The following is a 25,404-nucleotide window of genomic DNA, read 5'->3' on the forward strand; positions in this document are numbered from 1 at the left end:
GCTGGCACCATCCATCCCAACCTATGGCTCTGGTTACCCTTTGGCTTTCCTCCAGGCTGTGGCTGCCGAAATTATTCCCCCTCACACTCTCCGGGTTTGTGTCCATCCAGATCAAGTCCCTGGTCCTCCATGTTACGTGGCCTCATGGACATTGGCTCTGGCGCAGAGAAGGGGGCGGCTAATAGGGGTGGTCTCTGGGCTACAGGGTTGGTTTCTGCCATGGCCTGAGAGAAGAGTAACATCACGAGGTTTGTCCTTGGGAGCCGAGTGGCAGAGGAGGCGTCAGGGATGCCCAGCAGCTGTGCCCAGTGCATGGCCACCAAGGGCAGGGACAGCACTCTGGGCCTCCTGGGCACAGGGACTGCCTCGGGGCCAGCACCCCAAAGGCCTTCCTCCAAACGGTGCTGGGTGGAGGGGCGGCGGGCGGGGCTGCGCATGGGGGCCCCGTCACCCCCATGTCACAGTGCCACCACCCGGCAATGCAGCAGTCATAATGCCCCGGGGCAGGATAAAAGGGAGCATCCTCCCATGTCACACTGCCAGAGATGGCCCAGGGGCAGCCTGAAGACATCCAAGAAGTCCTTGAGGAGCCGGTGGAATTACTTGGCTGAGGGAGGAAGACCGGAGGAGGCTAGATGAGGCTGCTGGAGGTTTTCTGCTGCAAGGCCAGCACTCAGCATGGCCACCTTCAAAGCTCATCTGAGGGATGGAAATCTTTTTCAGCTGGACAGCAGTGGCCAGACCAAGGGAATGCCTTCTTGAGGAGCACTGCAGAGCTTGCTGTCCTCATCCCCTGCGGAGCCAGGGGCAGCAGCCGTAAGAAATGGGATGCAGAGATGTTGCCAGGGGTCCCAGTGCTTTGGAGCACGCACTGGTCTCCTGCCAGGCACGGGAAGGATTCTTGCCCCCAAGGTCGATCGGGCTGGAGGCATTTGGCCACTCTGGGAAGCCCCGGAGATGGCTCCAGGTTGAGGGAGAATAGGGCTTGGGCATCTCCTGGGAGGCGTGACCAGCCTGTGGGACGAGGAGGCAGGTCGTGCTCACATGCTCAGGGAATAGCCGATCACCAGCTCTGGGGTCAGGAAGGAATTTTCCCCCGGGGCAGATTGGCACTGGTCCCCGGGGGTTTTTTGCCTTCCTCTGCAGCACTGAGCATGACCACTTGTCAGGGTAGGGCTCCTCTGGTCCTTTTTGGCTAGGTTACTGCCTGCTGCTCATGCACCATGAAGATGGCCTCTCGTGCCCTGCAGCTGGGGGGAGGAAGGCTTTTTTTCCCCCAAGGTGGCCTAGCAAGTGTCCCCAGGGGGTTTTTTGCCTTCCTCTGCAGCACTGAGCATGGCCCCTTGCCAGGGCTTCTCTGGGCCATTTTGGCGAGGGGCCTGCTGCTCCTGCTCCATGAAGGTGGCCCTCGTGCCCCGCATCCGGGGGGAGGAAGCTTTCTAGACTGCCGGGTGGGCCCCCAGGGTGGTCCCCGGGGGTTGCTTCTTGTCCTCTGTAGCATTGAGCACAGCCCCTTTTCAGGGCTCCTCTGGGCCCTTTCGGCGAGGTTCTTGCCTGCTGCTCTGGCACCTCCAAGGTGCCACTTGTGCCCTGGCTCCCTCGGGCTCTCTTGCCCACTGCAAGCTTGTAGTGGGAGCGAGCTCTGCTCTTCCCTGGGCTCCGTTTCCCCAGGGGTTCTTGCTTGTGCAAAACAGCCCGTGCTTGGAAGGGCTGCAGGCTTGCTGCACCATCCGGAGCTGCCACTTCCCAGCTCTCCCTGCGTGCAGTACAAGCGCAGGGCAGGCATGAGAGTGCTTGTCATGCATCACTGGCCAAGAAGCACAGCGCAGCAAGTGTTGGAAGGCAAAAAGGCTGCTTGTCCTCAAGATGTGTCCTGCTTTGGAAAATGCCCCACAGTACCACACTTCTTCTTCTTCTTCTTTTGTGTGTGGTCAGTACCGATGCTCATTCTTCAAGTTCTCACTGTTCAGGAAACAGGGACTGCTTGGCCTGTATTCCTGCTGCTGCTTTCTAGGGCTCTGTGGCTTTCCTTTGCCAGGCTGCAAGGGATGTTTTTTCAAGCTAAACTGAAGAATGCATCAGCCACTCCTGGCTACACCTGCGTGTTGTGTTAGTGCTTGTGAGCATCAGCTCTGAAACTGATTCAGAAAAATAAAATCAAACCAAATCTTGTAACCTTTCTGATTTGTGTCCTTGAAAGGAAATGGTTTTGGAGCTGAAAAACCCCTGGCATTTCAGACAAATAACTGTCTCATGGTTATTTGACTCATGGTGAGCACAGGAACAGAATAGAAAATAGAATAGAATAGGAAATGGGATCGAATCGAATTGAATTGAATGAATGCAATGTTATGCCTAGAGTTCTGCATGGCAAGCCATGACCTAGGTCTGAGGGGTCCATCCAGGAGAGCAGCTCTCTGCAGGGCAGGTCCCATGCAGGCCCATGCAGGAGAGCAGGGCAGAGACGGGCACACCTACAGCATTGCCCAGGCAGGGACCGAAGGCCCCAGGCTGAGCTGAGACACCACGTCCCCTGGGCCCTTGGCAGGAGACGGTGTGGGTGGGCATCCCAGGGGAGGCCGCTCCCAGCCATGGAGGCCTATGAGCACCCCCAGGACCTCGGCAGAAGTAGACCTGCACTGCTCATATGCTGTCCTTTAGACATTGATGGTTGGCCACTTTGGAGACAAGAGTATTGGGCCAGATGGACCTTCTCTCTGAGGGAGTCCTGTTGTTCTCTGGCTCTTTTGTTTTAGTATCTTTTTCCAAGGGAAACAGCTCAGGCATTTCTAAAAATGAGTACAAGGAGGAAAAAAAAAATCCATGGGGAAATCAACAGGTATTGCTCCCCTCAAAAATATTTGCAACCATTTAGTTCAGGAGCATGTCCTGCTTCAGACTGAGGGCTTGATCTTTGAGCCTCGCTAGGGTCAGAGATATGGGGTTTTGTCATCCCGTGGAAACCCAGCTAAACTGGGTGAACATAGAAGACTTTCAAGAACTGCAGTTCCCACATGCTTTTTGCAAATTTGTTCAGGTGGTCAAATTATCTCAAGACAATCCGCAGCTCTCACCCCCATCAGAAGGTACATGCCTCCTCCTCACAATGTGACAGAGCCAATGCCTAGGGTGGGACATGATTGACCATTCAATGCCTTCTGCTAGTGCAGGGCTGGGAAGAAATGTCATCAGAGATGTCCTCAGCATGTCCTGGTAGGGAAAGAAGGAAGGAGGAAGAAGGGAAGGGGAAGGGAAGAGGAAAAGAGTTCAGCTGGAATGGACCTACAACAACCATCTAGTCCAACTGCCTGACCACTTCAGGGCTGACCAAAAGTTAAAGCATGGCATTAAGGCCATTGTCCAAATGCCTCTTCAACACTGACAGGCACGGGACACCAACCACCTCTCCAGGAAGCCTGTTCCAGGGTCTGACCACCCTCTCGGTAAACGTTTCCTCATGTCAAGTCTGAACCTCCCCTCATGGACACAGCTTTGAGCCATTCCCACAGGTCCTGGCACTGGATCCCAGCGAGAAGAGACCAGCACCTCCCTCTCCACTTCCCCTCCTCAGGAAGCTGCAGAGAGCAGTGAGGTCGCTCCTCAGCCTCCTTCTCTCCAAACTAGACAAACCCAGAGTCCTCAGCCACTCCTCACAGGACATGCCTTCCAGCCCCTTCCCCAGCTTTGTTGCCCTCCTCTGCACACATTCAAGGACCTTAACATCCTTTTTAAATAATGGGGCCCAGAACCACACACAGTAGTCAAGGTGAGGCCACAGCAGCGCTAAATACAGCAGGATAATCACCTCTTTTGACCAGCTGGTTATGCTGTGTTTGATGCACCCCAGGATGTGGTTTGCCCTCTTGGCTGCCAGGGCACACTGCTGACCCCTCTTGAGCCTCCTGTCAACCAGCACCCCCAGACCCCTTTCTGCAGGGCTTCTCTCCAGCCACTCCTCTCCCAATTTATACTTGTGCCCAGTCTTATTCTGTCCTAGGTGCAGAACCTGGCATTCGGTCCCGTTCAGTTTCATGCCATTGATGATTGCCCAATGCTCCAACCTATCCAGATCCCTCTGCAAGGCTTCTTGTCCCTCAAGAGAGTCAGCAGCACCTCCCAGTTTAGTATCATCAGCAAACTTACTAAGAGTGCATTCAACTCCTGCATCCAGATCATTGATAAAAAGATTGAACAGAACTGACCTTAGAATTGAGCCCTGAGGAACAGCGCTGGTGACTGGTCACCAGCCAGATGTAGCCCCGTTCACTGCAGCCCTTTGAGCCCTGCTGTTCAGCCAGTTCCTCACCCTTTGCACCATGTACCTGCTCATCTCACAGTTGGACAACTTGTCCAGAAGGATGCTGGGAGGGACAGTATCAAACGCGTTACTAAAATCCAAGAAAGACTACATCCCCCGCCTTCCCTTCAAGCACTAGGCAGATGACCTTATCATAGAAGGATATCAAATTAGACTGGACTTTCCCTTTCTTAACCCATGTTGACTGGGCATGATGATTGCCTTGTCCTTTAAATGTCTTTCAATAGCACCCAGCATGATCTTCTCCATATTCTTCCAGGTACTGAGGTTAGAATAACAGGTCTGTAGTTTCCTGGGTCTTCCCTCAAGCCTTTCATGTAAATTGGAATAGCATTAGCTAGCTTCCAGTCAGTGGGGACCTCCCCAGGCTCCCAAGACCTTTGGTGGATGAGTGACAGGGGTCCTGCTGTAACATCCACTAGCCCTTTCAGTACTTTGGGATGAATCTCATGTGGCCCCATGGATTTTTGAACATTAAACTGATACAACTGGTCCCTTACAGTGTCGGTGTCCACAAATGGAAAATCACTGTTCCTGCAGTCGTGGTCCTCCAACTCAGATGACCAGGCAGCCCAAGCTCTGTCAGTATTATTAAAGACTGAGGCAAAAAAACCATTGAATGCCTCCACTTTTTCTTCATCCCTATTTGTCAGGTGATAATTTTCAACAAGTATCAGTCCAATGTTTTCCTTGGACCTCCGCTTGCTATTAACATACTGAAAAAAGCCTTTCTTGTTGTCTGACTCAACGCTGGCCAGTTTTAACTCTAGTTGAGCTTTGGTCCTTTGTGTCTTCTCCCTGCATATGCAAACCAGAGCTCTGTAAGCTTCCTGTGAAGCCTGACCTTGCTTCCAGAGATCACACAATTTATTTTTCCTCCTGAGTTCTAAGCAGACTTCCCTGTTCAGCCAACCTGGTCTTCTGCCCCACTTGCTTGACTTCCGACACAATGGGATTGCCTGCTCCTGTCCTTTTAAAAGGTGGTTCTTAAAAACTGACCAGCACTTGTGGACCCTTGGGCCCTCAAAAGCAGATTCCCAGAGGACACTGCTAAGTAGCTCCCTGAGTAGCTTAAATTTTGCTCTCTTGAAATCCAGGCTAGCAACTCTGCTAAACTTGTTCTCATTACACCAAAAAGTTTAAACTCCACCATGTCATGCTAAGGCTGAGCATGCTATCAGCATGTTGATAATTTTGAATACTCATTTGGGAGATATAAGAGGTCCTCCTCATAGGCCTAAGGAAGGCAGAAGGTAAATGCCACATGGGGATTTTGTCTTTTATTGTGTGCTACACAATACAATTTCTTCTACCTTTTGGTGGTATTTTAAATATACCAGTATAATTCTTTTGGGATGCTCCCTCAGAATTATAACTGTGATGATAAATAGGATGCTGGAAAGATGCATTTGGCTTTCAGAGCTTCAAAGTCTTCTGAGAAAAGATGCCAGGCTAACTGTATTTGTTTATGGTTAGAAATCACTGTCAAAGATTTAGGACTCAGGTTGGCCTACTCTGAATGATTTTAGTTTGCTTGTGAATATTCCTCTGTATTCTGAGGACCAAATCTGTCACTGATGACACTGATGACGTCGGTGCAGTTCCCACTGAAATGCAACGGAACTGAGCTACATCCATTATTAAAAAGCTGTTGCAAATAAACTTCACACCCCTATCCAAGAGTGATTCATAAAGGAGGAAAACAGAGTTCAGGTTAGTACAGTATTCTGTTTCCCCACCACATGCTCCAATAAAATAATGGACTTTTGTGTGGACTGTAATCTCCAACTGACTACTTAGCTATACAAGAAAATGGGGAGAAGGTGGAAGAAAGAGGAGAAAAAATTGTATGTTTGAATGGCCAGCTTGAAGTTTCTTTAATTATATTTGTTCTTCCTGACCTGAACCTTCCTGACTTGTTGGTCTTTGAATTTCACAGGTGTAGAGAGAAGCAGTCATTGCTAGCACAAGATCTGGGGCTTAACACTTCTTCAAAGCCTGCTGTTATAAAGCAGAAACTATTTCCCTTTCTAGTGAAAATAGATATGGTTTCTTATCCTAGGTCAATTAATATCTTTATAATAACAGCAAATTATTCCTTCCTGTAAGAGAGATCAAGAAAGGGTGCCGAAAATTGTCTCAAAAGTTCATTCTTCACTACTTCAAGCCTCTCTTTTACCTAGAGGTATGTGAAAGTAACAGTCGGAAATGAAAGGGAGAAAAGAGCATTTGTGAGATTCCCCCACTCAATGCAAAGAACTCCGTCCATCAGTTTGTTTGCACTGAAGAAATTATAGAGGCCAGGCTTTGATGAAGCCCCTAGTCCTAACATGAAGCCCTCAAATATGAAGCCAGTTTTGCTAAAAGGATGGTAGTATATAAGAGGATTTGTGCACTCATGATTTGCTGCATCATGTAACACATAAAAAAGCAAGGGCATCACATGGATGTAGGTTGAGGAGTACAAGAAACTATAAGAAGATGTTGACCAGCAGCCTATTGATCATTCTTCTTACTTAGAGAATGATCAACTTAGAGAATGTAAGTAGAGAAGATTTCCAAGTGAGATTTTGGAGGAGGAGAGCTACAGAGATTTGCCAGTATATCTGGGAAGACTTCTGAGAACAGATAAACATATTTGAATCTTAGGGGAAGTCACAAAGGCACCTGCTACAACAGCCAGCCAAGATTCAGATGGTCAGTAATTGAGAAAGGGAAAATTAATCAGTTAATATCTTTCTACTAAATAGGCTGTGATAGTCTCCATCACAGGATGGACTGTGAAGAACTATGCGAAAGGGAAGACAGATTAGCTATAATAGGGAAGAGAAAGCAAGATGCATAGAGAAAGCAACTTGATCAGAGCAACCCAGACAAGAAAAATATATATCAAATATTATTGTATAGCATATGTTAGTAAACACTGATATGCATTAGGCTTGGTAACCACACTTTTTTTCTTGCATAGCAATAGAGCCTAAGCACTTTCAAAAAACAAAACAAACCCCCCCTAGCACTATATACTCGCACAAAAATTCCATGTATTCTTACATAGCATAAAGGTGCTTTCCAGCAATACTTAGTAATTCAGTGCTATGAAGAAGAAATAGTTTCTTGACACACGTTAGGTGAACAATATCCTGTCTTTTAAATTAACTCCCCTGCTTCTCTAATACCAAGGAAGAGAAGAGAATGTAGTCTAGGTAGAAGTGATTCTCTGGACTCTTCCCCTGTAGAAATGCACAAAAAAGAATGAGCAGTGACACTAAATGTATTATGAACTGGTGGATGGTGAGAAAGATTATTCTGTAATTTTAATCACTTAGGAATTATAGAATATTAGTGCCTATAGTAAAGGCCCCTCTAAATTGACAATTTAGCTGCAACATTGCATAATAATTATACAGGCAATATGAAATCTTCAGCAGCTTGTCTACTTTTCACTCTTATCTGCAATCTATTATACTCTGTAGTCTCATAAATGGATATAAAGAAAATGGTTCTGATTTTTTTAAGGCATCACTAAAAATGCTAATTAAACCTATAATGATGGGCCTGCTGAGGATAGGGCATGAAATGCACAAGCTCAAGGATAAAATGTCACACTGGGGCAGTGTAAGGCTTGCTTGAATTTAGAGAAGGACCAGCCAGTTCTTGGTTATTGTAGTTTCACTCTGCATTTATGGTGTGTTTTGCATTGATATATGGTAGACTGAGGAAAATGTTGTGGAATTCCATTTGTGAGTGGGAAGTTTCAACAGAATGAGTTTTTCTTTAGGGTAATATTCAGAGTAGAACAAGAATTAGTATTTATGGCATTTGTCAATCTTTAAGATCTGTCTGTGAAAAGAAATTAAACCACCCAAACTCCCTTTTAAAGTAGCTTTTGTATTCCCAGATATCTTATTTGCTTGAAAAGTGTTTTCATCACTTCATTTGTGTGCATGTTAGCAGTGTCTATGCTGCTGGCAGTTTTAACTGCTTGAAGTCTCCAGAGAGAAATATACTTTTGCATTTTTTGCACCTATGATCGCTGTTTTCTTGTCAGTCATATAACCTTGACTGCAGAAGATAGAGAGTTGTTTTACTTGCTCATGCTGCAACAGGTGATGGACAAACAAGGGATGCACCTACTGTGCTCAGTAAAACATGTCATCAATATTACACAAGAAGTGTACTCTCAGGAGGGTTTTACTAGGCCTATAGAAAAAGTTCATGTGCCAATGTGTGAAACTCTGGGATCATTTGCTCTTTGTGGATAATTTGTACATTAGATATACAGTAGCAACCACTTAAACGTATAACCTCAGGGTATAGTAAATCTTTTCTTTTTAGTGGCACTTACCTCCACAGGGATTTCTTTCTATACCCTTGTCATAAATTGGTTTGAAGCAGATGTGTTCATTAATTGGGTCTAATAATGATTATAATTTATTCTCTCTCTACTGCCTGGGATTTTATTCAGTATAGAGTCCTCATTTTATGAAGTGCTCCTCTTGAAGGGTACGCTTGGTAGGGCTCTGTCTTGCAAATAACTGATATATTGAAGTCTGTCCATTTCAGTACAGGAGCACTACTAACATTTCATAGTAAGGATCGGCATGATTGGGTCCAACATTTTTTAATATTGTTTTCAAGTACAATAAATTTGCTGGTTTTTCCATATGAGTTTAAGCAGCCAATGATATGATATACAAGAGCTTTTAGACTTCTGAGTTTTCACTGGAACTGTGGATACTTTTATTTTCAACAGCAAGAAAAAGCCTGGTTGGCTCAGATAACGTTCTGTGAATAGCATTCATGTAATAGCAACTTGGCACTATGTATATTTGTTTGAAAAGACAATTGATGATATTTTAGGGTTATAGCAAAATAGCTCTTCTTAAATACATCCTTTTAGAAAAATTGGCTGTATTATCATGCTCAGAATCTCACCCTAAAAGCTTTTATTGTTGTTAAGTCAAGCTCTTACATAACTAATGATGAGTAGAAATATTTCTGGAACTTGTTTTTACTTTATTGCCAATCATGATATTTGATTTTAAACATAAATATTCTCAGCTTCATTTCATCCTTGTACCTTTCCTCCTCTCTGCTGTAGTCGTTGGTGGTCATGTTGATTTCCACCTATTCCCTGAGTCTTTTATCTATATACCGTTTTCTGCACCCAGATGTTTATGTAGTAAAACAGATTGTGGTTTTTGCCTTTTCCCTGGGTAACGCTATTACATCTGTATTTAGTTTTTTGCTGCTGTTGTTTTCAAGCATGTGCTGCCACCTATGGAGTAATCATTGAAATAAAGCCGATATAAAAAGATGTTTTATCAAAAGATTATGGAAAACAAGATCTAGCTAGTGGAGGAGGTATCATAGGGCAGTTGGCCAGATCTCAGGAAATCCTGTTTCTCTGGAGTACCAGATCTCACAGCAAGCACAGGTGAAAGTATACCATTTAGAAAATCGGCGACTTCTAGGAGTTAAGTTATACCGTAGATTTTTTTATACTGGACAAACTATCAGGGCAGCCTGAAAATTAGAATAAGGTTGCTTTGTCCTATAATCCTGTAAGTCATTCCTTTTCCTTCCTCATTACCTTTCATATGTCCTAGTCCTTCAGCAGTTTCCAAGATCTGTTTATTATATCTTTCTTCATTTGTTTTTTAAAGCTTAATTTTAATTCTTTATTCTTCCCCAGCATCTTAACTGGCTTCATGCCTCTCCCCTGTGTCTAGTTTCAACCTGCCAGGTTCCAGATTTCCCTCCTTCAGGTCCCTTCAGAATGCAGTACTGAAGATCAGTCCCCATTCTCTCTCTCTTTCATAACATTTTGTTGCTTGATATCTGTTTTAGAGTATACATTTATTGCAATACATTTATTCAAGTTGGTCTGGAAAGCACTTGGAGAAGTAATTTTCTCTGTACTTTTATGAAGTGCCCGTGGGGTATCTGTGCACACATAGAAGCTATCAGCTTTTATCTTGACACTGTTTATATGCTTTTCAGCTTGCAAATTTTTGACTAAAGATTTTAGCACCTTACAACCTTGGACAGGGTTAGGTATATCAGTTCCTGCAATCAGATTTCTATTCATTTGAGTTAGGAGATATGACAGAGAACTTTAGGTCTTTCCTTGGCAACAACAGTGTTGGAGTGGGGGTATATTTAACCACTACTGCATAAATGCTTTCTTATAACAGAAGACATCAGAATCAAAAGGAAAAGTTTAACCTATATGGATGAAGCATTCTTAAAAATATCTTCTGACATTTTTTTCTTATTGCTGAACTTAGAAATTGATCTTATTTCCCAGCATCGAAGACAAAATGAAGAAAAAAAAATCAATGCTTAAGATTGATCAATGTTTTTCAAAACTGACTTAGTAAGATAAAAATCAATGCAGCTGTATTCTTTGCCCTTATTTTATCACCAGTATCATTCAAACATGGTAATATTTGATTCTTACATTAAATGTGAAAATATTTCAGTTACCTCCTACAGAGGCAAAAAAAACTTAAGGAGGGATTTATTTAGTCACACTTTGGTTTTCTTTTTATCCTAATTTTGGAACTTTGAGTTCTACAGAAACTGAAAACAGTTTCATATTTTAAGTGCCAGTATATAATTGTTCCTTTAATCACAGAGATTTAAATAGAATAAATTATTACTTGTATTTGCAAATTAACAAGCTCTGATCCTCCCTTCCTCCTGCAAATAGCAGTTCCATCTTGCTTGGTTGAAAGATCTGTACTAGAAAACTTGAAGATAAGCTTGGGCACCTGATTTCCCCTGTGGCAGACTCACAGTGCTTTGACTGTAGAGCCTTACTGTACAAATTCTTTGGCTGATTAATCTTTTTTAGCAAAAATGAGCAGGTCATTTGGGGTTTTTTGTTTGTTTTTTTTTCCCCCAATGACCATTTCCCTTTTCTATCCCCACTGTCCCTAATAGTATTAAGATCGCTTACTGATCTGTTTAAAGAAAAATCTTAAAAACTGTCGTGTGTAATATCAGTGAACCAAACCCTAAGCCATGAGTTTGGCTTAACAGTTAAGAGTTTTTTAAAAAAATAATTTGCATTTTAATATTTCAATTCTGTTTACTTGCTGTCTTGGGTTTAGCTCTTTGGGCTCCTAGTTTGAAATTTCTCTTGACAACTCAGGGCTAGAAAATGTCCTTTTAGGGAAGAAAGTCAAAATTCTCACATAATCACTGGGACATGTGAACTGAGATTTTTAGGGAAGTACCAGACAGTGAAAGACTCCTAATAAAATCCTAGATATTGGCAAGCCTCTGGTAATGACATCTTTTGTTTTAAAGATTTATTTCATGAAAAGAGAAATAAAGATTTCTGCATAAATGTCTAATTGAATTGAAGCCCTATCTGTAAGTTGGGCCAGAATGTCATAAAATAGGAAATGCAAACCTAATAGTAGGTAGACACAGTTTTTGAGAATACAGGACTTAATTAGGTTCTCTGTTGGGCCAGTTACTCTTACCTCTCTTTTTCATATTCCTTAACTAATTGATAAATGCAGCAAGTTTGCTACTCTCCTCGAGTAGCTCAGAGCAATAAGTACATCCATTGGGAACAGACAGCCCCACCCCTTCATCCTCTCCTTCATCATAAACTTCATTATAGACAATATCTGTGATCACCTAACGAGAGAGCTTGTACTTGTACCTCTCCTTTCCTCCTCCCTCTGTACTGAGAGAGAAGCAGCATGGCATATTGCATAGCTAAAAGATTATCAAGCCTGAATTTGTTACACCTCTGAATTTGGCAGGCAAGTGTTCACAACCACTATAGAAATACACAACTCATCACCACATGAAGCTGGACACCCTGAGAAGATAGATGATACTGGATTGGTTTTCTTGTTGCTCTGCAAACAATCAAACAAGCTTAAGTTATGCAATCTAATACTCCCTAATTGACAGCTTTTCCAAGGTTCATTTGTTAACTGAGAGCATGACATGTATTGAAGTTGTTTCTTCATAATGCATTTGGCATTAACAGGTCGAACGCCTCAGACATCAACATCTCAGCAATAAGATATTTCGCCTCCAGTTTTGACTTTCTGACTTGTGACTTTATATTTGCAAGGGCATTTGGAATGAGCATGTGAGAGGACAGGACATAAGAAAAAAGCTTAAATACATTCCCCAAAAGGAAAGTTGTGAGAAAGTATTTTTGTTGCTTGGAACATTTACCTGAGTTTTATGGCTCAACTGTTCTTGTTTCTTTTGGTATACCACCTTGGTTTCTTGCTTAACAAAGTACTTACTGAATACTCATTGGGTTTCGGAGGGTTCTTTTATTTTGGTAGATTAATAAATAGGCATATCTGATTTTATTTGTAGTGATGAAGAATTTGTGTGTAAAAGACACGCTCAAGGGTTTAACTTGCCTGTGCATCCACAAGAGAATAAAATAAAACCCCAAAGAAACGTCTATTTCAGAGAATCCTAACCTTTCCCCACATGGTCATGTTTGTTTGAAAGAATAAATTACCTGTGTAGAAGAGACCAGAGGATGATTTCTCCACTGATCTTGTCACTGTTTTGCATTTGCTGTTTTCTTGCAGCTGGTTTTCATAAGCACTTTCTTAGTTTCTTAGAACACAAATTGTGCCAGAACTCTAACATTCAGCTTTTTTTTTTTCCCATTCTGTAAAAGATTTCCACTACCTCCTCTTCCTTGCAACTGTTCATATGCTGATACCTGGCAAGATGTTCACACAGGGTCTATAATTACTAATTAAGAGCTTGGTCACAAATCCATCATCATTAATAGCTGCTGCTTCTCCTGCATCCCATGAACTTGATGATTACAAGATGAATCTATCTTAGATGTACAAAAAAAGTGTTTTAAATTCACTTTGTTGTTTTTACTTAGTGTAAGCATGTTACTCTAAATATTTAGGTTCATTTCTCTAGCACCTAGTTAAGTTTCTGCACATATTCTTCCTTCTGGGAAGAGTACATGCCTGGAGGAGTACATGCCTGGAGAAGTACATGAAATTTTACAGTTGTTGTCAAAATAATGAAGGAGTTTCAGTGGTGCTTTGACTAGCATTGTTAAGGAAGTGAAACACAGCTGTTTAGATGAGGAAAAAAAATGAATGAATAGGTCAGGATGCCTTCCTTTCACAGGAATAAAGAGCCTAGCTTTGACAGAAGTGCCTCTTCAAAAAATGCCAGCGAAGAATGAGCAAAGCCAGATTCAGCTTAGAAAAGCCTAGAAACAAACTTTTTGAAAGCCCTGAGGTCTGGAACCTAAGCATACGTCTCTCCTCCCTCTGTAAACTTCAACGACCTGAATTCCTGCAGCCAAATATTCCTGAGCCTTTGGGGGACATTCTGGACCTGTCTCCATCTAAGTACTTTCTGTTTTATTTGCAAGGTCTGTTGGCAAATGCTGTTTGGGTCCCTGGTGAGCACTGACTCCAAGAGGCCCTTCTGTCTTGCAGGGCAAGCACAAGCTGTGTGTGGACACGGGACTGGAAGGCGCCTGGTGTGGCCTCATCCCCATTGGGAACTCCTGCGAGAGCGTGACCACGACGGGCCTCAAGTGGAACCTCAGTAAGTCAGACACCTCCGGGATGGTCGGTTTGACGTTACCCTAACTGCACATTTACGCTTGCCTCAGTAGTGCTGAAGGGCCTTATGAGTTTGAAGGTGGAACATGGCACTGAATCGCTGCCAGGCCTTTTTTTTTTCTAGAAATTAAGGTTTTTTTAAAAAAAAGAGAGAGAAATATATTTAAACCTGAGATATCGCAGGCAGAAACGTGTTTTCCATTTGGGAGTCATTGTGCTGTTTAAATAGAACATTCGTTGAGGTCATGATACATTACCATCTTGATACATTGGCCTCCAGGGAGGGGAAGCTGCGAGTGCCTAAACTCCTGGTTATAAGCCATAAAGTTACGACAGACAAATAGTAATGTGATACAGATTATTAAAACTACCTCACTTCCCCTAAACTGCTCCGTGTATATTGTCTGTTTGTCAACTCTGAATGGATAGATCTTTTTCTTATTTTAAAGTGGGAAAAGGTGCATTTGATCTATAACAGGGACATTTATCTGTAGAGAAAGGAGGTTTCTTGTCCAAAAAAAATGGAAACAATCTTCATCTTCCTGCCCCCTCCTCCCACACTGAGTCATTCAGAATGCATTTACTCAGGAAAATAATGGGATATTTTAGATAAAGATTCATTAAAACCTAAGGGAAGCAAAGCAATAATTGAGAGGCTCTGGTCTTGCAGTCTAATTTATATGGCCAGACTTTAGAGCCATCCCATGTAGAAAAGGCACATGGTTCTTACAGATTGTAGTGCAGTGCCCTTGTTGGCTAATAATTAATCTGAGGTTGACCCACAGTGCCAGCCAGCAGCACATGTGCTAGTCTAGGGAGTGTCTTGTTCCACTGAGGGTTTGAGCGTGTCCAGTTAAGGAGGTGGTAGGCAGTAGTAGCTCACTAGTGATAAAAGATATAAATATGGCATTAATTTCAAGACGTGAGAGACTTGCCAGGTAAAGAACTGTCTGGCTAGTGATGTTTTAATCCTTTTAAACTGAATTGTAAGAGCTGAATGTATTGTATAAGGGACGTTCTCTTAATTTGAAAGAGTCAAATGTTTTCATTTGTACTGCTAAGTACAGTTGACAAGTAAGGTACTGAATCTTCATCTGCTCATCTCCTGTTGTGCAATGAATTCTGTGGCCTGTTGCAGTGAAGGATTACTCATTTCTCCATAAAATTTCTGCCCTCCAGAGTGAGGTGAAAGAAGCTCAAACCAGCCTCATGTTAATGACAGGAGCATCTCTGAAGCCTATGGTGCTTTGCAAAAGGCTACTGTGTGAATCAAAATGTGGTAGATGCTGTAGGGTTGCAGTCCTTTCTTGTAGTTTAGATTATTAGTTTAAAAAACAAGTTATTTTTCAGATACGTCAGAATTTTTTTGAGTTTAATTACATAAATTTCATCAGATTTACAAGGTGCTCATTAGAAAGATGGTAATTTTAAAGATGGTCTCTCTGCTCCCACAAATGACATGGCTTTGTTACTACGAAATTATGATTACCTGATCTGCTGAAGCTAAGGAGAAAGGGGTTACTAGTCTAGCAGTGCCAGCTGAAGGGGAACACAGTGGGAAATGCAGTGACAACAAATAGTAAGTTTGTATCTAGGATTGGGTTGAGATATCAGTTTCTTTGATGTTTATCATTGTAGTTGTGCTGTAATAAACTTCTTCAGGTTACTTAAAGGCATAGCTAGATATGGACCTACAGGGATTGTTATTACACTTAATTTGGTCTTTTTTTTTCTTTTTCTGGGAGCCAAAGAAGTATTTAAGTGACTGTTTCCTACTTGTTAACATGACACCACCATCTCTGCTTCTCCCAGTCCTTGTTGCTGTTTCCAAGAGGAAACCTCAGACCTTTACAGTGTTTTCCTTAGTGATGTGTACACTGCATCCCATCACAGGCTACACTTTCAGTCTCAGTGTTCATGTTTCTCACAGGTCGTAGTTCCTTCATTTATTTATCTATCTGCATTATCATCACAGATACATAAAAACAAAAATGATCTGGTCTTCCTTGAAGATGTTTAATCGATCTGAGACACCAAAGTCATTACAACCTGAAACTGCTCTTGTGCTCAAGTGACTAGGGCTAACCTTTACTCATCCAAATACAGATTTTGAATCAGGTTATTTTTCAGATACTGTTAAATTAAAATGTAGTTGCATCCCCCTAAAAGGATATCAATATCTCAAATACAGCATGTGGTTAGTTGTGACTTGGTTGGATTTTTCCACTAATAAATAAGCCTTACATTCAGATAACCTAAGTTTGATATTAGCTTTCATTGTGTTCATGACTTCTGTGCTGCCTGTAGTTTTGCAGTTACTTTTAAAAATGTTAGTCCTCCTGTAAATTGTGATGGAGAAGCAAAGGCTCACCTGGGAAGAAAAGGGAATGAGAAGATACTGAAGTGTGACATGTCAGCATTGCTGCTGATGGCTGGCAGTGGCAGAGCTTTCCCTGTTCATTTGTTAATGGCACTCTGAGCATACACCTTCATAAACCTCAATGAATAAAATGGTTTGGTTATAAATTCATTTTCATGTGTAAATCATGAAAGAAATGGCATTTTTAAGCCAAACATGATGTGAAAGGCCTTTTCTTCTCCAGTTTGTTATGGAATTAATTGAACATGACCTAACAAGTTTGCTTTTAAAAAGTAATTTTTGAGTCCTCAAAAGATTTCTTTTAAGTGTCTGGGCGATAAACTAATTCCAGAATTTTAATTCTGTCTGAACAGTCAAAAATGATGCATTAGGTGAGAGGGGAGCCCTCATTTTCGCAAACAATAATTTCCAGCAACTCAAAATTCAAATAACACTGCATTACAAGGAAGAGCTGGCTTTGCATCAAGGTTTTTAATGTTTAACACTGATGTCTGTCTGAGCATATCTAGATTACTCTGCTGATTAAAATTTGTGAAACCTTCAAGGGGTAGTCAAATGTTATCTGTGTCTAATCTACAGGTTCTGTCAAGAGACTTCATAGCCTCTGACTAGAAAAAGGCAAGGATAAATACCCAAGACAGAAGCTGTATTGAGATTGAGAGTAGGCTACCAAAGCTCTCATTTCAATGTCTGAATTAGATAAACCTGAAATCTGTAAACTATTCTGCCAGCAGAGAAACAATAATGTCTTGATTATATTTTTAATATCACAGAATTCAGTATTTTTTGTGTGTCTGTGTGAAGGTGCAACATGTATGCATGCTTTTATGCATGTTTTGCTTATCTTAGTTATTTGCTAGCATTTGGCACAAACAGAACTTTCATTTATTTTAGTTCTCATCTTATGGGTGAAAGAACTTGGAGAAGAAAGTGGAAAATTGATTAGAGAAGATATTTTTTATCCATACTTGCTATTGTGCAGCACAAATTCAGAACACATTATAAACATATTCTTTCCACTCCCAAAGGGATACAGATCTTTTCTCTATTAAAATCTGATTTACAGCACAGGAATCAGATAATGCTTTATCTGATTTGACTCACCTGGCTGCTTGCTGATAACAGCTCCCATGTCTAATAAATAAATAACAAAAAAATCCAATAATGCCAGAATTACCCAGCATTCTTCATTAGGTCCTCAGTGATGCTTTCATGGAAGGTGAATAAGAATGAAGGTAGAAATCAGCTGCACTGTTCATCATGGAAGAGGTTGGAGGGTAATGGTAGGCTTTTCTAGGAAATGGTTCCTTTTGTAGGAAATTACTGTAGAAAGTAATCTTGCCAACTAATTTACTCTTCATCCCTATGGCCTTTGATATGCTGTTTGTCATACCTGTACTGAAAATGCCGGCATATATATATAAACTGTGTATGTATGTGATTGTGCTTTCCAGATAATTTTCATGCAAATTTGCTTCTTTAGGCAGGAAGTTAAATTGCTGTAAAATGCTACCATTCAAAAGAGTGCCACTGTCATTTCACATCAAAAGGCAATAGCAATAACAACAGGAGCAAGACCTTTCTCTAACTGTAGCAAACAGAGAATCCACTGACTTCTAACTTCACAGGTAGATAAACAGGATCCAAAATCTTTTTAATGCTGTTTACATTGTTAGTAAAATTGAAATGTTTACACTGTTTTTTTCACTGTTTTACTTCATTTTTTGACATTGTGTTGTGAATGGAACAAAAAGATTACAAAAGCAGTGGGGTTTTATGTCTTATGAGAAACGCAGAGTCAAAAGACAAAAGAAAACGAGTAACTGTCTCCTTAAAGTCAAAGGGTTCTGGAAGAACGCTGTAAATTAAGACAGACAGATATCTGTGTGCTAGTGAAGCTGGTTGTATAAGCACTCTGTAACCTGTTTCATAACTGAAATAGTTTATATGGCACATTTTGCTGCCCCAGTTCATTCTGACTGAGGCAAACTAAGCGGCACTGCCAGGAGTAGCTCTGTTTTCAGTGGCAGAGTAAAAAGCTTTACAGCTGGATTCCCCTCTCCTCTGCTTTCCTCTCCTTCCCTTCCTTCTCATATTCTTCGCTGGTCTCCCAGTCCGTCAACTGGGATCTGTCTTCAGAACTTCAGTGATGCATTTTTTCCCTTATTACAGCTCTAAGACCCTGGATAGGGCAGGGTGACACAAATGATGCTGCTGTTCCCAAAGCTTCAGGCATTTTTGACCTTTTGTGAGCTATTTGCCTGTAGGAGTGCTGCTGTCTGCCTTCCAGGGTCACATCATTTATTACAAGGTGAGGCCTGCTGAAATACTTTTCCAATAAAGCAGATGTTCTGATGGTGGCAGCCTGGCATCCCACTGGTTACTGTAAGTCAGCAAAAGCAACGAGGGCATTGCTTAGCATTGCATGAAATTATTTCGAACCAAAAAGACCATTTGGTGTACATTAAAGGACTGATGAACACAGAGCTCAGCTGTGCTGGGCCCCTAAAGCTGTGTTTGTATTTTTTCCTGAACAGCAGCTTGAAAACTCAGTCAAACTTTGTGAAGGGACTTGAAATGAGGATTTGAGGTCACATGTTCAGTCCATTTCCACATATTTCAATGAATGTTTGGAATTAGTGGGAGGGGGATTTGGTTCTAGCTCTTCTTTAGCAGGGTAGCAGAGTCCTGGCATTCAGTTTGGAAAGGCTGCTTTAACATGATAAACAGATAGGCTCTTCCAGATCACACTGTTGGGGCAACATTACTGCTGTAGGACTCCACTTATGGAAAGATTCAAGTGAGTACCTTAGTTCTGAACTAGCTCAAACCACTTCCAGCAGTAAGTTTAGCCCAGCTGGATGGCCGTCTTTAACAGGACATAGGGAGTGTATATATGATCCTTCCATACAGCAGTAATAGGCAGTAATTGCCAGGAAGGAGTAGAATAAAAAAACCTCAGAGAGACTTCTCCAGCACAGATGTGCACAGAGCGGATGGCTCTCCACAAGATTAGTAATACCATCGTGAAGTAAACTGGAGACGTTTATGTCTAGCTACATTGCCATGGCACATTGCAACTATGGAAACCAATTTCATTATTAATACAGAGGTGAGAGGGTTGTCAAGAGAGCAAAATGCTGTTCTTTCCCTTGCATCCCCTCTGTTACTTCAGTCCCTCCTTCTGCTAATGGAAATGTGACCTGGAGGCATGAGGAAATAGGTGCTCTGCTTCAGCCCAACTTTGGTGCAGATAATCCTCATCTCTCTGGTGGCAGTGGATTGGCGAGAATACTGAAGTCACATGAAAGTCAAAAGCAACCTGCTGCTACTGAAGGATATGAGTTGCAAAGACAAAGGACCTTTCTGGGGAAGAGAGAGATCTGCAGAGAGCCAGAGCTACCACTTAGATTGGTGGGGGTCCAAAGTAATTCTGTGGATTTCAGCGGTGGCTCTGAATTTTCGTTGGTGGGTGCGGGGGCGGAATTTGTCCAAGAAAGAGACCTTTGAGTTTATACAGAAGACATTTAACCCTGAAGGCATTCTCATCAGTCAACCTGCCCATAGGGATACTGGGAAATCATCTCATTTAGACAATGGCAGAGGCAAAGCTGAAACATAATGGTGTACTTGAATGAAAGTCAGTGAAAAATTGGCCAGAGTACAAATGCTCATTTATCATATCCCTTGCAAATAAACTTTAATTGTTTTCATATTTAAAGGCCCAGAATCAGCCATAATAAATGTAAATGTCACACTGCCGAGAGATTTCCAAAAACAAGGAAGCTCTCTGAGGCATGTGGTGAGTTATTGCCAGTTCCCAACATCTCTGCAGAACCACAAAAGGGCAAGGACCAGTAGGAGGACAAATCAATCACGTCTGGCTAGAGTCTCCCAGAGTTAAAAAATGAGATGCGTTTGTCTGTGGTGAATCAGTTAATAAACAAGTGTGCTCTTTAGATTTTATGGGGTTGTTCAAATAGGTAGGCGTAACCATTAAGAATTGACTCCTCCTTTCCAATTTGTTTACGGACCTTTTAGTTCTGTTTATTTTTTAGTACATACTGGTGTATGTGATTGATCTCTTCTCTGCAAAAACATGGCACTGAAGGAAATTATTTCCTCTGCAGTGATCTATTCCTGTACCTTAATGGCAAACAGTTCTGGCTATTCCCTCTACAGTGTCTCAATTCTTCATTTGCTGCTCCCTTTGTAAACATTTTGCACGTTGTATCTGAGGGGGCCCTACTCTCTTCCAGTTTTTGCCTCTAGATGTTTGTGGAAAATAAGAGGTGTATTTTTCCTTGCCATTATATGAAGTTCTGGAGAGGAAAGAAGTCTGCTGGATGTCATCACTGACTTTTGTTCTATGCTTCTAAAAAGTTATGTTTTGGCTGTAAGTTGTTTATGGCATCCTGATGTGTAATTAATAAGCCGTTAACAACCGACTGTAGTGAGTGTGCTCTGGAACTGTTAATTTTAGACGTACATACCAATTACAGATCACTAAGCAAATCTGTTGTTTTCAGGTGAGTTGGAAAATACAAATTTCTGATAGATGAATACACGTCTTGCTGTAGAAGCAGCTGTGGCTTCTTTTGGGCAGTAAATACACATGGGGGAGTCAGGGCAACAGTAGGAAGGGGAAGAAAAAAGAGAGAGGGAGTGGCAAAACCGGGATGTGAGGAAATCGCATTTGGGATTACAAACATGTTTTGGAGAGAAGAAAGGGCAGATAACATCAAAATGTGGGAAGATACAAATACGGAGATTGAGAAAATGAGAACAGAGGTGTTTTAAGTAGACAGTTGACATCTTTCCTTTTGAAGCACTGAACTGAGACCAAAATCTCTCAGTCTTGTTATTTTTCTGCTGTTAGCAATCTCCCTCATTTTCCACTGCTCTCCAGGCATAATAACCTACTTCTACTGTCAGTGAACTGGTCAGCTTAAGTAATGCAGGCCTGTCCACAAGATCTGCCTGGGTGTTGATGCAACAGCAAAAGATGGCATTAGACATTTGATTTGAAAACAAGAAGGAAAACTCTTTACTTGCACTCTTATGGCTACCAATTCAAGACTCTGAAATTAGGGAAAACCAGAAACAGAGAAATAAAATTAAGTAGTGTTTTTGGATGTAATCGTGCTTATAGATTCAGGACACTGGCATCATTCAGTGTCCCAGGTGTATTCTCTGGGAATGAATCTGGAGCCATAGTTGAAGGTGCAGATGTGTACAACCTCACCCTCTCCCACTGCAGAAACTGAGATACCTGGGAGGAATAAGGTGAAGTACTGCTGAAATGTGGGATTTTCTTGTGGTTCAGGCAGCTGATTGTCTGGAGTTTTTACTCTATGCAAGTACTTTAGCTACTTGCAAGTTAGCCGTTCATTTCTCTTAGCACTTGAGCTGAGCCTTCAGCACCCTGACATTCCTGAGAGCTCTGCCTTGGTCCTGTAAAGCACAGGATACTCCAAAATGAAAGCTGTGGTATCATCTTTAAGATACCCACTTTTGATGTTAATGTGTCTGTGCCTTCGGTCTGGAAGAGTTTAACCGGTGCAATGGCATTATTATTCTGTTGTAATGAGCAACATACAGAAGCCCGTGAGGAATTTAATATGCATGCATTCAATGCAGTTTAAATCTATGCAATAAATAAGGCATAAAGCCCTATGATGAACCAGCACTCAAAGTGTGTCAGTTAAGAGAATATTATTTACTGAAAGAGTCTGGCCTGCTTGGTTAATGTGACTGTATAATTAAAGGATGAAAGCTAAAGAACCTGAATTAAAATTTCACAGGCAGACTTTAATTCTGGCATCCCATAGCTCTCAAGTCCATGACTTTGCAGCCTTAGAATTTCTTAAGAGTCATCTTCCATGTGTATTATATCCAAGTGAATATGGCTTCTTGCACTATTAACAGGTAACTGTATGTAGCATGTCACATTGTATCAATACAAGTTTAGGTCAGCATGTGGTAGCTGAGTTTCCTGTGCTATCTACATTTTGAAGCTTTTCCTTGTATTTTATAAGAAAATATTGGCAAACCCATGAAACCTTTCAAAGAAGTCCAAGTATTTTTAGTATATTTTAAGTGGGTGGTGATACATGTCATAAAACAAATAGTAAGTCCAAATAAATGGGGGTGAAATGGATGTCAAGAGATCTTACAATCCATATAACTTTCCTATGGCATCACTCCTGAAAAACCTAAAAAAAGGTTCCTCTTTTATAAGCTTTCAGTGTTGGGGATTCCTTCATAACAACTTCTTCAGAAAGTCTGCTCCAATTAGAATTTTTTTTTCCTTTCTGTATTCTGCGGATACAGTACGTGATAAATATAGTCTCATGCTGTTAAGCATTAGAACACAGCATTTATAATCTAATTGCCAATAAGAAATCTCAGAATTGTACATTTAGGTTTCCCAAGCGTAGGGCATAACTCTATAATTTACACAGGCACCCGCAATACCACTGTATCACCGTTGATTGGCATGCCACTTAATGATGCTGTTTATAAGACAATTTTCTAATCAGCTGCGTGAACACTCATCAGGAGCTTGCTTCTTGATTTAAAGCAGAGGAGTTGGAGAGAAAGATAGGGTTTGTTTTGCTTATAAAAACAAACCAGGGGAAAAAAGTAGGTTATAAAGAGAAATATCAGGGCTTTTTTTCCATTTTATAAAGCATCAATACAGAAAATTTTTTAAAAGGGCAAAACACAATTAGAGAGAGCTTTGATATCATGAATCTGGATTATGCATTTAAAAGCTCAATGTAGAATTAAAAGCTGTGGCATGAATGAGTCAGTATTCTTCATGGTATTTCCTTTGTGTATTTTGAAATTGGATGATGATAGCTTAGATGTTAACATTCTGTTTTCTAACAGGTGTTATATTTCCAATCATTGTTTAATAATAATTATGTGAATTGATATTGTAGATAGTCTGTTGGGTCTAGTCAGTTGAAGCTGAAGCACCATGGTCAGTTTTCCATTCATTTCACCTGTCAAATTTTAGTTTTCATCCCAATAAATTTAGCCAACCCTCTCTCCCACTCAAAGAATAATTAATTATTCCTTGCCTTCTCCCTATCTGTTTCATTCTTTTGTTCTGTAATAGACAGAATAGCTTTAATTTAAAAAATGTTTTCTAAAACACATGTAAGCTGGGTCAAGTGTGTCCAGCATGGAAACAATTCGTTATATGATTTAAGAGGTTTTAACAAGATGAGCTTCAGTTGACCTGCACAATTTATGAATAGCTTTGATACACACAAACAAAGTACCTCTTCCAAATTTATCCCAAAGTAATGATTGTAAACCCCTTGTAAACACACCTTGCCATCCTGTGGTCTGTACATCCAATGTACGTTGAAGAATTCATGTTTTATGAAAACACTAGAGCTTAATACCGAGCTTGTGGAATCAATGGGAGAATTGCACATTGACTTTAATATTAGCATGTTAATCTGGAGGTGCCTCTGTCCCTTCCTTCACTGAACTACGGTAACTTCATCAGAAGATTTAGGCATCCATGTATTTTCATACATGTGACTAGTTCCATGGAATATAAAGGGATTATTCAGTGGGTAAAGTTAAACATGTGCAGAAGTACTTACTACAAGTCAAACTCTGCAGCAGGAGGTATAGCCTTCAAAAATGCCTGAAATGGCTTTTCTGTATGTAAAATAAAGTGGTAGTGACTTTAATCTCAGTCTCCGGGGTTAGCTGTCAGTGCTGGTTCCTATTTGAATATCTCTTCTCACTCACCAATGCTATAAAGCTCCCTTTTCTAGCTCTGCACATTTTTTATGTATTGCTGGTTGGCTGTAGTAATTTACATTAATTCCTTCTGATTTTACTGTTGAATGTCTGGGCAAAGTATGAAGACATGGTAAGACAAATGACTTTCAAATATTTCTCGCATCTGGCTTCTTTACCTGTAGTTCAACAGATGTGGTTTCCTACCAATACAGCTGTCAGGTCCATGCATCAAGTAAATTTTTCATATGAGGATTCTGGAAAAACGAATTCTGGATACCTACCAGAATTTTTAAACAATCATAAAGTTTTCATTAAAATAGCCAAAAGCTTTAGAGTATGGTACCTGTCTGCATAGTTGTAAGAGAACAAAACACTCTGGATAGAGTGAATCAACCACAGTGGATTTGAATTATGTTTTTTTACAGTGCTAAAAATTTGCCACACCTTTGTGGCTTTGTCTGCCATATGTAAAGCAAGATTTTCAATCTATATCAGAACCATGTATGCAGCCAATGCAAGGCACTCACTAGGGAACAGGGAAAATTTTCCACATCATGTTATGGGCTGGAATGTATGAAATACTAACATCAACATAAATCTTAGTTGTACTAGAATAATTAAGTATTGTTCCTTTTTTATTTTAAAATATGAAGGGTTGCTGTGTTTACCTTTTAACGTTCCAAAAGCCTGCAAACTGTTTTTTGGCAAATCAACAAATGCTGGCAATATGCTGAAAGACAGCTTTCTGTTGTAAGCTTATGTAGAGATTTATATTGCTCATTTGCAATGTACAGTAGGAAGGTTGGTTGCTTCTTCAGAGCTTGTGCGTGCCACTTTCTCTTTGCTGCTGCCTTTTGTTACCCTGTGTGTTTATGTTAGTATAGTTCTGGAACAGACCTGGGCCATTTAAGACTTGTCTTGAATTTTTGGGAGCTCTCCTGCTGGTAATTAATTTTACATCCCAAATATCTCAAGCAAAAATTGTTGTCAGTGAATCTTTAGATTAGCTTGTGTTCCTTTTAATACCTCCACAATTACTTTAGTGTCCCAGCTGAAATCACCTCAGAAGAATTTTACTCACTGTTGTGAAATTCACTTTTTCCAATTTATGCCATTCTCTAACTTCCTGGGGTAATGATTCCCTAGATGTTTGTCAGTCTTGGTTTTGCACCCGTGATTCCAGAATTTCGCTGGCATTTTTGTGGTCCACTTTCTCTGATGCCGTTTTCAACAAATCCTTCAAAAGTTACTAATAGTGAAGGCAGCCTTAAAAAATAAAAAACCCCACAAACAAAAAACCCAAAAAACTTAATCGCCATCATGGCACAGCACCACTT

At 41.1% G+C, this 25,404-nt stretch overlaps 1 protein-coding gene across 1 annotated transcript in view; it reads left to right on the top strand.

Annotated features, from left to right (window-relative positions):
• TPK1 (thiamin pyrophosphokinase 1) overlaps positions 1-25,404 on the top strand; it is a 319,400-nt gene that overhangs the window by 243,671 nt on the left and 50,325 nt on the right. Inside the window, exon 7 of the mRNA XM_072853402.1 lies at positions 13,789-13,900. Within this exon, the coding sequence (XP_072709503.1) occupies positions 13,789-13,900 (112 nt within the window). The remainder of the gene's footprint in view (positions 1-13,788; positions 13,901-25,404) is intronic.

This window comes from Ciconia boyciana, chromosome 2 (genome assembly GCF_034638445.1).
Source record: "Ciconia boyciana chromosome 2, ASM3463844v1, whole genome shotgun sequence".
NCBI classification, from domain to species: domain Eukaryota; kingdom Metazoa; phylum Chordata; class Aves; order Ciconiiformes; family Ciconiidae; genus Ciconia; species Ciconia boyciana.